At 38.3% G+C, this 11424-nt stretch overlaps 1 protein-coding gene across 1 annotated transcript in view; it reads left to right on the top strand.

Moving 5' to 3' along the window:
- The first annotated feature begins 2382 nt into the window (after window positions 1-2382).
- Window positions 2383-11424, top strand: part of LOC122805912 (ras association domain-containing protein 8-like) — a 116403-nt gene continuing 107361 nt past the window's right edge. The window contains exon 1 of the mRNA XM_044076155.1: window positions 2383-2485. Coding sequence (XP_043932090.1) covers window positions 2383-2485 — 103 coding nt within the window. The remainder of the gene's footprint in view (window positions 2486-11424) is intronic.

Below are 11424 nucleotides of genomic sequence, written 5' to 3'. Positions count from 1 at the left end.
TTTATTTGTGAATGTATTTGTTTATTTGCATGATTATTTGTGGGTGGACTAATCCAAGAACGATTTTCAGCTATGACATGAACAAGAGGTGAATGCAAAATACAAAGAATATAGACTTTTCAGTGGGTGCAGTCATAAAGCAACACAATTGATACTAAATAATGCGTAACTCTAGCTTTAGCAGAAAGTTATGCAATGTGTTGGTGAACTGGCTTACCTGCAAGTGGTTGATGGGTTTTCTGATTAGGGGTTCTGCTTCAAAACTTAAATGTCATGGTGAGTTTCACCACACTGTGTTTTATTGTGTGAAAAAAAGCGGAAACTTTTCGATGGGGTCCCTCTTCTTCACTGTGGAGTTAATATATGTAATTTGGGGGAGGGGTTTATAGCCCCCACATGCGAGGGCGCAGGGGGCTTGTCCCTACAAACAAAAAACTTTTTTGTTTTTTAGCTCACTGTTTTCAACATTCATCTTTTGCAAATCAGTGAGCCGAAAAACTGTAATTTGCAAGCAAGTAGGTAAACCTAGTGAAACAACAAAGTAAACTCTACCAATGAATGATTGTAAGAATGTGTGTGTGTGTGTGTGTGTGTGTGTGTGTGTGTGTGTGTGTGTGTGTGTGTATATATATATATATGTGTATATATGTGTATATATATATATATATATATATATATATATATATATATATATATATATATATATATATATATATATATTATACAATTATGTATATGTATAGGGCAATTCATCAGCACCACAAAGTCTTAGTCTCCTCACTTATTAAATGACAGAATTATACTTAAAATATTTGATCCATAAACAGCCACACCTTCACAGGAAATCAGTATAAATGTTTTGTGGTCTGACTGGATTCTTCTTTCATATTAAAGTTCCTTATAAAATCATGTATAGACAACGTGGGTACACAGCTTAGAATGAGGTATACACACTTTAGAGTGAGATATACATTTATCAGTCTTCTCACTGTCAAATCTAGAAAAGTGTCTGGTATTAACCTTTTAATAGCCAAGTTAGAATCTGCACTGCTAACTCTCACTGGCAACCATACCTCTCAGCCTCTTAGCACAAGAAATCTGGACAAAGCCTAAAATAATAGGGGGACAAAGACCCAAAAGTAGGGACAGATTTTAAATATTGCTCTTATAAAGTTACAAATATGCTCGAATTACAAGATTTGTGTTAGCATGCATTTTCTGAAAGATATGAAGTTTGATACTCAAATGTATCTTATTTCAATCCTCAGTGATTTGCCAGAAAAGCAAAAATGTCATGAGGAACAAACCAAAAATATTTAGCAAAAATCTGGAGAGTTGAGCGATATGTTCCCAGCTGACCACATAACCCTAGTATCATACAGACCAGAATGACTAAAATCTGTAGGTTTATCATGCTTTCAGAATCCCACGAACATTGGTACTAGCTTTCCTCATAGAAAGCTATTTAGCTTCCTTTCAAAGTCTGAGCCAGAGTGTTACTAACCACATTGACTTTTGAAACTGCTCTTTATACATTATTGTCATAACACCCCCACCCCCATATTCTAAACTAGCAACTTCTTTGTTATCCATTCAGATCTCAGTATCAAGGAGCCCTTTTTCTTAAACATCCATTATGGATTTGTCGTTGAAAGGCTTTTGGTAAGATTTCATAAGCTGCAAGGAACCTATTTCTTCTACAGATCAGAAATGAACAAAACTTTGTTTCACAACAAAGGCAGTTCAATTATCTAATATCTGTTTACAAATGTCATTATAAAGAAGACGTCTGAGTATTATTTTTATTTATTTATTTAACATTTGTTTACCAGGAAAGTCCGACTGGGACAGAGCCCCATTTCAGTGGAGGCCTGGGGAAAAATGTCCAGATGCATGTCTTTGGAATGTAGAAGGAAACCGAAACACCTGGAGGAAACCCATGCAAACTCAAGGAGGACATGCAGACTCCACATAGAAGGCACCCCAGCTGAGAATCGAACCACAGAACTTCTTGCTGTGAGGTGCTAACCACTGCATTGCCCATAGAAATGCACAGAGGGTACTTAGAAAAAATAAGTGCTCTATCAGAATTTAAGTCATAGCGGTCTGGCACGAGGGTGGGTGCTGGCAAGGTGTGAATGGTCGTAAGATTTGGTGGTACTGGAATATCTATGAAATCTCTTAAATCTATAAAGTGTAATTTCACAAAAATTGTAAAAAAAAGTATTGTCAAAATCTAAATATAGTCAGCCTAGAGTAACACATTTTTTTCTCATTCTTTAGGTGTGCTGTTTTGGAACTGTGCATCACCCAAGCAATCCTTCCACATATACTGCTAATATCCCGTGACTGACAGCTTCAATTACTGTAGCATTTGCCAATATGGAGCTGAAGGTATGGGTTGATGGTGTACAGAGGACTGTATGTGGCGTCAGTGAGAACACTACATGTCAAGAAGTGGTAGTTGCACTTGCACAAGCCAAAGGTGAGAAGCTGTATGAAAATACAGATCGTATAACCTTACAATCACAACATCACAGATTAAAAATAAAGAGGTAGAGAGAATAGATCACACAGCAGTCAGATATACACAACTAGCAAAACCTGCACTCCTTTCATATTTGACTATTTTTACAAGATCTGTTACTATACATAGAGGGATTATATGTACTGCAAATCACATGTTGCATCCTACACAACAGGGTTATTTTTTGTGAGAAAGGCAAATTAAAGCACCTGCATTTGAGCTAGCTGTGTTTCTCTTAAGGCAGCATTCCAAGAAAAAAGGTTGCTTACTTATAAATATTGTTCCAGAAAGAAAGAAAACAAATCACAGTTATAATGTTTTATGCATGAGTGCTAAATAATGAAAACCACTATTAATGTGAACATGCAAACATAAATCTCCATCTATTGTAGAAGAATGCTGAGACAGATACCAAGGTCTGCATTTTACTTCTTTCTACTGAAACTCCATTAGGACCTCATATTGGTAGTTTAGTGCAATAAAAAAGTACAATAATATACACTCAGAAAATAACTGCAGTACTGTGATGTAGTGTGTTTTCATTTGAATATATATGCATTTAGCTATCAGCTCAGTGCAAATGTAATATTCCTTATGCTAATCTGTGTGTGTGTGTGCATGTGTGTGTGTGTATACACAGCTGTTATTGTACATCTATATAAGGCTTATGTTGTGACTGTACCAATACTGAAGAATAATGCATCCAGACAACAAAGCACACTACTCAGGAAAACCCAAACGCAAAACTGTCACAAACTCCACCAACTGACGAAAAACAGGCAGTTTTTATAAAAACTGTAAAAGATCCCCTTTATTGCATAAAAATGTTGAGCGCTTTCACCCACCAATCGTGGGAATCATCAGAACAATTAAATAAAAGTCTGCAGACCATTTAAATACCTTTTTAGGCGCCAAAATGTGATTTAAAAAAAAACATTCTCTTAACGAGAACAAACACTATTAAAAAGTCCCCATTAAAATAATATATTACAAAACATACTCCATAATATTGAAAGCACATCACATATAACTATCCTAAACTCTAAAAAATATATACTGTATGAATAATTATATATGTAATAAATATATGTAAATATATATATATTAACTAATTAGACAAGTCATAAAATTTAACATTTCAATGCTTGCATGCATGCATGACTCAAACTCTATAATTAATAATCCACAGTGCTCACCATAAAAAATGCAAAACATACAAGAAAAGTCTATGCATAAGTGGTACGGGTCTATATTAGAAAATCGAAGTTTCACAACTTCGAATGTTCTAGTATCGACCCCTATTCAGCGAACTCTGAAAACAATGAACATTCAGAACAGTGAATTTTTTCCTAGGGAAAAATTCACTGTTCTGAAACACATAGACACAACAGAAGCACACCAAACAAACAGCAATCCACACACATACACCTAAAATCTTACATCTAACCGTACACTAAACTGTACATCCACCACTATCTATCCACTTACCTTAACCCAAACCCTAACCCTGAGGTCCGTCACTGTTGCACACTCACCTCACCCGTGCTATAACCCTAACTCACCTACCCCGCCCTAACCCTCACATCCACACAATCGCACACTTACCTGACCCCCGCCCTAACCCTAACCCTAACTCACCTAACCCGAGCCCAGTCTCACACTTACCTGAACCCGACCCGTAACTTTCCACCATAGTGCTGAAAATAGCGACAGAAACGGACAACCAAATTCTTTCCCTAGGAAAAAATTTGGTTTTCTGTAGCTTTGCTACTTTCAGCGTTCGCTGAATACAGGGTGGATATTAGAACATTTGAAGTTCTGAAACTTCGATGTTCTAATATAGACCCAAGTGGTACATATGTATGTCATATGAAATGTAAACGAAAAACAATATGTATATAAAATATCCATGAAATTAATTATTTAAGTATACAAATCATATATAGCCATGTAACAACATAAAATGACCATGCGTTCATTTACAGTTTTTTAATTAATATAGGTTTAATTGTAATATGGTCATTGAGACCAGGCAGTGAAGTTGCATCTTTAAGTAATTGCCACCAAACCTCCTTATACAATTAAACCTATATTAATTAAAAAAACAGTAAATGAATGTATGGTCATTTTATGTTTTATGTTGTTACATGGCTATATATGATTTGTATGCTTGATGAATAACTAATTTCAAGGATATTTTATATATTTATATACATATTTTTTCATTTACATTTCATATGACATACATATGTACCACTTACGCATATACTTTTCTTGTATGTTTTGCATTTTTTTATGGTGGGCACTGTGGATTATTAATTACAGAGTTTGAGTCATGCATACATTCAAACTGAAATGTTAAATTTTATGACTTGTCAAATTAGTTAATATATATATATTTACATATATTTATTACATATATAATTCATAGGTTCATAGGTAGGTACTAGGCTATCGGCCCAAGGGCCTACGTAAGCCTAGCCAACAAGGTTCCCTGGCTTACGCCACCCAAGAAAGTTATTTTCCTGTGCCACTGTCGAGCAGACACACAGAAGTGATCCCCGCGGTGTATTTCCTATTTCCCATCCACACATCAAGATTTTTCTTGAAGAGTGCTAATGAAGAACTTTGCTTGACATAGATGGGTAGCCTGTTCCAGCGTATGGGAAGTCTCTGAGATAGGAATCTACCCCTCCAGCATGTCCTGTTTATTGTGGTGACAAGGTTTAGGTCCCTAGACCGTGTAGCTTGGAGGGATTGGGATTTCTTTAGGTGTAGCACGTCCAACAGCTCTGGGTTTGACACAGCTTTATATGTCAGGCAGAGATCACCTCGGAGTAGGCAATATGCTACAGAGTAAAGCTGGAGTTTTTTGAGACGGTCAGTGTAGGGCATTTGTTTGAGTCCAGTAATTCTCTTTGTGAGGTACTTCTCTGGCCTTTCCAGCTGCTGCAGATGTCTTGTGAGGTACATTCCAAAAGGGGCATTGTACTCTATAATGGGCCTAATGAGTGTCGAGTAGAGGGGAACGATGACCTCTTTTTTCCTGGATGAGAACCCTTTTATGATGAGGTGTGCCATGTAGAAGGACTTCCTGACTACTGTGGCGATGTGACTATCAAATGAGAGACTACTGTCCACCTGGGTCCCAAGGTCTCTTATCACGCATTCGGTGTTAAGTAGATTGCTGCCTATGTGGTAGTTCATGGGTACAGAGTTTTTACCAAAGGGGATGACACTGCACTTTTTGGCATTGAGCTTGAGGCCATGGCTCTGACACCAGGCATCTGTCTCAGAGAGGCCCTTCTGTAGGATGTTCACATCATTTGGGGACTTGACTATGGCTCCTAGTTTGCAGTCATCTGTGAACTTCATTAGCCAGAGGCCTTCTGTGTTAGCTTGTACTTCAGAGAAGTAGGTACCAAACAGGAGCGGTCCCAGGACGGAACCCTGTGGTACTCCACTTGTCAATGATTTGAGGTCAGATTTGGAGTCTGCAACTTTTACAGTGTGGGTTCTGTCAGTGAGTCAGTTGGCAACCCATCTTGATACGTAGCGATTTATGCCTAGTTTATTGTGTTTAGCTATAATTCCGGAATGAGGGATGGTGTCAAAAGCCTTGGCGAGGTCAAGATAGGCTGTGTGAACCACCTTACCCTCATCTACGGCTTTGGTGACTGCCTCAAAGAAGTCGATAAGGTTCAGGAGGCATGATCTGCCTTTCACAAACCTGAACTGGGTGGGATCCAGAGTTTGGGGGTTACCAATGTCTTTGTTTATGAGTTCCATGATGATACATTTCATGGCCTTGCAGACCAGGCTCGTCAGGCTAATAGGTCTATAGTTCCCGGGATCAGTGGTGGCTCCCCCTTTGTGGAGTGGGATAACTGTTGCTGTGCACCATTCAGTGGGCAAAGCCTGATGTGAGGCTATTATTGAACATGGTGCTTAAGTGAGGAGCCAGTTCATTCTGAAGTTCGTGTAAAACGCAGCCTGGGATGTTGTCCGGTCCCATGGATGCTGTGTTTTTGGCTTTAGAGTGTGCAGCTTTCACCTGCGTAGTTATGATTACAGGGACTCTGCATTCTTCCTGTATAGATATGGGCCCTTTAGAGTTTAGGATAGTTATATGTGATGTGCTTTCAATATTATGGAGTATGTTTTGTAATATATTATTTTAATGGGGACTTTTTAATAGTGTTTGTTCTCTTTAAGAAAATGTTTTCTTTAAATCACATTTTGGTACCTAAAAAGGTATTTAAATTGTCTGCAAATTTTTATTTAATTGTTCTGATGATGCCCACGTTTTGTGGGTGAAAGCGCTCAACATTTGTATGCAATAAAGATGTTTTACAGTTTTTTTAAAAACTGCCTGTTTTTCGTCAGTTGGTGGAGTTCATGACAGTTTTGCATTTGGGTTTTCCTGACTGTACCAATGCAGGGATGAACAGTGTAGGGAACTCTCGAAATTCAATTTCAACTTGGATCTATGGATGGGAAACAGAAAATTTACCCCAGGATGGCCCCCTGTACTACTAATGGACAGAGGCTGCTCCTAAATGCTTTATCCCATGCATGGGTCCCCTCAAATTATCTATAGTATGCTCCCAGTTATTCTCATTGGGGTAATATATAATTATCAACCATGGGATGGGTAAGGCCAAGCTCTAACCAATGGGATAGATTAATTCGAGCACAAAAAGGGAATTTGGCTAGGCTTAAAATGGACCTATGAAGAAAGCACAAACTTAGCATACATTTTTTCTGGTAAATTCTGATGACAACCTAATACAACAAAAGATTTCACAGATTAATGGAAATCAATTAGAAATTATAAATCTTGGTTCTGCCCCATGGATAAACTATTTGAGTTAAATGAACTAAACAATACAGTTAGCAAAAGCATCAACAACCATAACAGTACAATATATGTAAGCACAGACGTGAGCCTGAATTTTTAAGACTTCCTTCATTCAACAGAAATTGGTATCTTGTCATTTTAAAGCGTATCCCAAAGTTTAGGTAAGCAGTAATGGTGACTGAGAACACTTAAAGAGTGAGCTAATCTGATGAAAATTGAATAGAAATCATATTATACATAGTGAGGGTGAACCTTACTCCAAATGTGTTCTCAACATCAGTCAAGTTACAGTTGTTCTTTTATGAGTACTCTTCTCAATTAAAATAAATAAATAAATTCACAAGCAGTTAATGTGCTTATTTTATAGTCCTCTGACTGTAAAATACAGGCTTTACAGCAACCCTAATAAACATAATTATCATGGCTCCTCACCAATCAGTGGCTAGTTTTTACTCATTCAAATGCCAAGACTTTCATTTCTTCCTACATACTTCAAAGATCTCAGCATTAAACTTACCCGTGTGTCACAGAATAATTAGTCTTGCATTTGTCACCCTTATAAGCTTGTCAAAAAACTGTTCCCACTACAGGGAAAGGGCGTAGAATGTTTGTATACCTTTACTTATCAACTGCAGTTCCTAACAAGTATGAAACTTATGGCAGGTATTAATTTTCAAAAAAAAACATGAATTGCTGATACAAACATTTATGATGTTCATTTATTTCATTTATAGTTTACAGAGTTGCCCTTGCTGGGACCTGACCAATTTTCAGAGGGGACTTGGGGGGGGGGGGGTATTACTGGTTCACAATAACATTATTTAGGATAGAGTATATGAAGAAGCAGAAACTGATCAATTCACCAGCCAGCAGGTCTTGTTAGATAATTAAGAGCACAGAGGTAACACCTTTGGTGAGTCACATTATCAATATTATTTGACAGAATGTAGCCTGGCTCTGTGGCACAGGGTGAGAATTCCCAACTGTGCCCCTGGTGATCAGGATTCAAGTAGTGTCCCTGGTAATGGAGAAGCCAATCAAAGGGGGGGGAGCATCAGCATTCACTCACTTCTCCAAGGTGGAAGGAAGGGTTGTGCACACTGAGGAGTGCTAACTTTCCTGTGGATACCAGGAAGCTCTCAGTTCATGCCTCAAGGGGTGGGGCAGGGATGCCTGGAGGGAATGCCCCTTGCAAAAGTGAATGGGTATCCTCCACTGCCATCCCATTTGCACTCCTCTCCCCTACACTCACTGAATGCATTCATTAGAGATGGAAAAATTAAAGAAAACCTTGAACCACACTTCATGGCTGTCACTAGCTGACCCCCCCTTCCCTGTGATGGAGAACAAATGGGGTGAATGACTGTGAAGGGGGATGATGATCAACAGAGAACATGGACAAAGAGATCAAAAAATTATTAGAATATAAAGAACTATACTATCACCAGGAAAATCCTTTCTAAAGAGCTGAAGATGACACTGAATTACATGACTGGTATAAAATGGACAACATCTTTAAAGTGATAAAGTGCCATAAGAAAACTGTTGCATGCAAAACTGAAGATGCGTACTGCATGGATGATAAAATATATCTTCATTTACTAATGTAGGTAATCGAATGAGGTGATACTAAGGCAAATAATAAGGTGGCTAGTGATAATGATAGGGACTGTATGACTTTGCAGGAGCAGCACACTGCTGGTGTGGTAAGGTGAGCTTTGCATTTGTCAGAAGCTCTTATTTGCTGTGGGATTTGGGTCCAAATGTTTGCTAGTTAGCTGCTAGTGCAGAGTGGGAGGAGAGCTGTGTGCTTAGTATACAAGTTACCATAATGAACCATAGTGCTGACAGCAACACACAGGCTGTGAAAAACAGTTAGTAAACTGTATATAGGAATGAAATCGCCAGATCTCTAAAGCTCAAAAAAAAAAAAAAAAAAAAAAAGAATCAATGGCCACATAGGAAAAGAGGTGTTCTAAATTCTCCCAAATCCTGAAACCACCCTAAAAAATCTACCAGGGGATACAACCACCCCTCCAGTAAAGAAGCCCTGGAAAATAGACTAGTAATTAAAATGGCCAAGTCACTCCAGTGGCGTAGAGGGATACATCTCTCACTATGGTCCAGGTGACCTGAGTTTGATTAGCAGCTTGGGCAACTGACAGAATATTAGGGAGGTATGGATATAGCCATTCTAGGTGGGAGAATGCTCATTGATGATATTCAAAGGGAAGATGTGGTCCAAAGAGGGAAGTTGCCCTCAGATATAGTCAATGAGCATGAGGAGGTGGAAAAAGGAATGGGTAGGGCATATAAAAAAAGAACCCCTGTTTGACGGAAGTACAGACACCAAAACCCTCTGGACACCCTTGAAATCAACAACTAGCCCCAGCAATACCAGAGTAGTCGAGAGGGCCAGGAAGATGGCTGGCAGACCAGAAGTGGGGCACTAGTTTATGAAGCTGACAGGATGAGGTTCAAAGGGACCAAAATAAAGAAAAAAAGAAGAAAGTCTACCATAGTAAAAGGTCTGAAAGAAAAGTAACAGCCATCTCCTTGCCAGCCCACAACCAGCCAGAACCTGCATCAAAGTCTAGACAATATTTCTATTTTTCTTCTAAAGAAACAAAGTCCCAGCAGTCAGCCTTGGTCAGAGGAACCTCACTCCTGCAATGGATACATAATGGGACTTCATCAGAGACCACAACTTGGCATAAACTCTACTTAAAAATATTTGAAAACCTAACAAGAAAACACATTTCATACCAATATCAGTAATCATGAAAAGACTAGGTCACAGAGAGATAAAACAGGGCCAAGGGGACCAAATTAGTCTGAACTGGCCATACATGTGCTTCAAAAATCTCAGTGAGATGGTAGGTGGAAGGAACAGAGACACACTGGAATAAGGGTGAGGTACTTGAGAAAAAGAAAATCAAGCCAGGACGATCCTAGGGCTGCTGGTTATGGTAGAACCACACACAACTCAAGATATATTAAGTGAAGATTAATCTATTAGCTATTTATAGGGTTTTTATTGGGGGAAAATCAAGAATCAAAATCCTGCGAAACTCAAGTTTAAACATGGGTCCTGGGGTTGGGTATTTTAGCTTTTTTATAACTATTTGATGAGAAGATTGGACTTGCTAAGGTGTGTTTTGGTGATATTTTTTTTCACCAAACAGTGAGACGATAAACAATGGCTCAATGAAAGACCTGGTACCCATCATTGGTAAATACAAGTGGTCATTTCCATTTCTGTCAATCCATTCTGTTTGATTATTGACTGGGTATTGAACTGATCTTGATGGACCATGTTCAACCATGGGCCAAATATTCAAAATGAGAATGTAAAAAATATGTATTTCAAAGGATATACAATAAATAAACCAGGGCATCATTCATTTAAGCAGGTGCAGTTCCTCTGCAACTGAGCTGTATTACAAGGTTTGTCTGCTTGTTTTTCATAATAAAGCATTCTAAAATTAACTCTGCTTTACTATTCAGAAAAGTTTTAATTAAAAAAGGCGCTGTAGAAAATGTAGTTGGCCTTAGATATGACTAAGTAAGGCATTCCAAAGTAAAGGTGACAATAGAGAAGCCTTTGTTTGTCATGTAAACTGTTACGTGAGAAAGAAAGAGGTTAAGACTGGAGGTGGACAAAGAACATAAAATGCAGAGGTTTTTATTGTTCAAAATGTGGAAAATGGACAAGGTAAGGCAAAGGTACAGGTTAAGTGGTTTGTACATGAGAGTAGGCTAAGACAGAGACATAATGGTCATGGTCGCTGTATTGTTGCAGGGTTAAGTACCAACAATCATGCAAGAATGATAGCTGTATGAATGGAGAGATCCTATTTACACGCACCTGGAGGCTGTTGGTGTTAAAAGTCAATGCGATGGCTGCTATCTGAAGACAGACTCAGTATGGGTGAAGAAGATATTTTGTGAAGAGCAGCCCAGACAGATGGACTAAGCAATCAATGTATACCACAGGCAAATTTAAGTCTACTGCAAATCCTAGCATAAAAGACAA

The sequence above is a fragment of the Protopterus annectens genome, chromosome 7.part0 (genome assembly GCF_019279795.1).
Source record: "Protopterus annectens isolate FY-2018-M chromosome 7.part0, PAN1.0, whole genome shotgun sequence".
NCBI lineage: Eukaryota > Metazoa > Chordata > Ceratodontiformes > Protopteridae > Protopterus > Protopterus annectens.
Note: the sequence above shows the minus strand (reverse complement) of the source record. Positions and strands in the feature narration are given on the sequence as shown.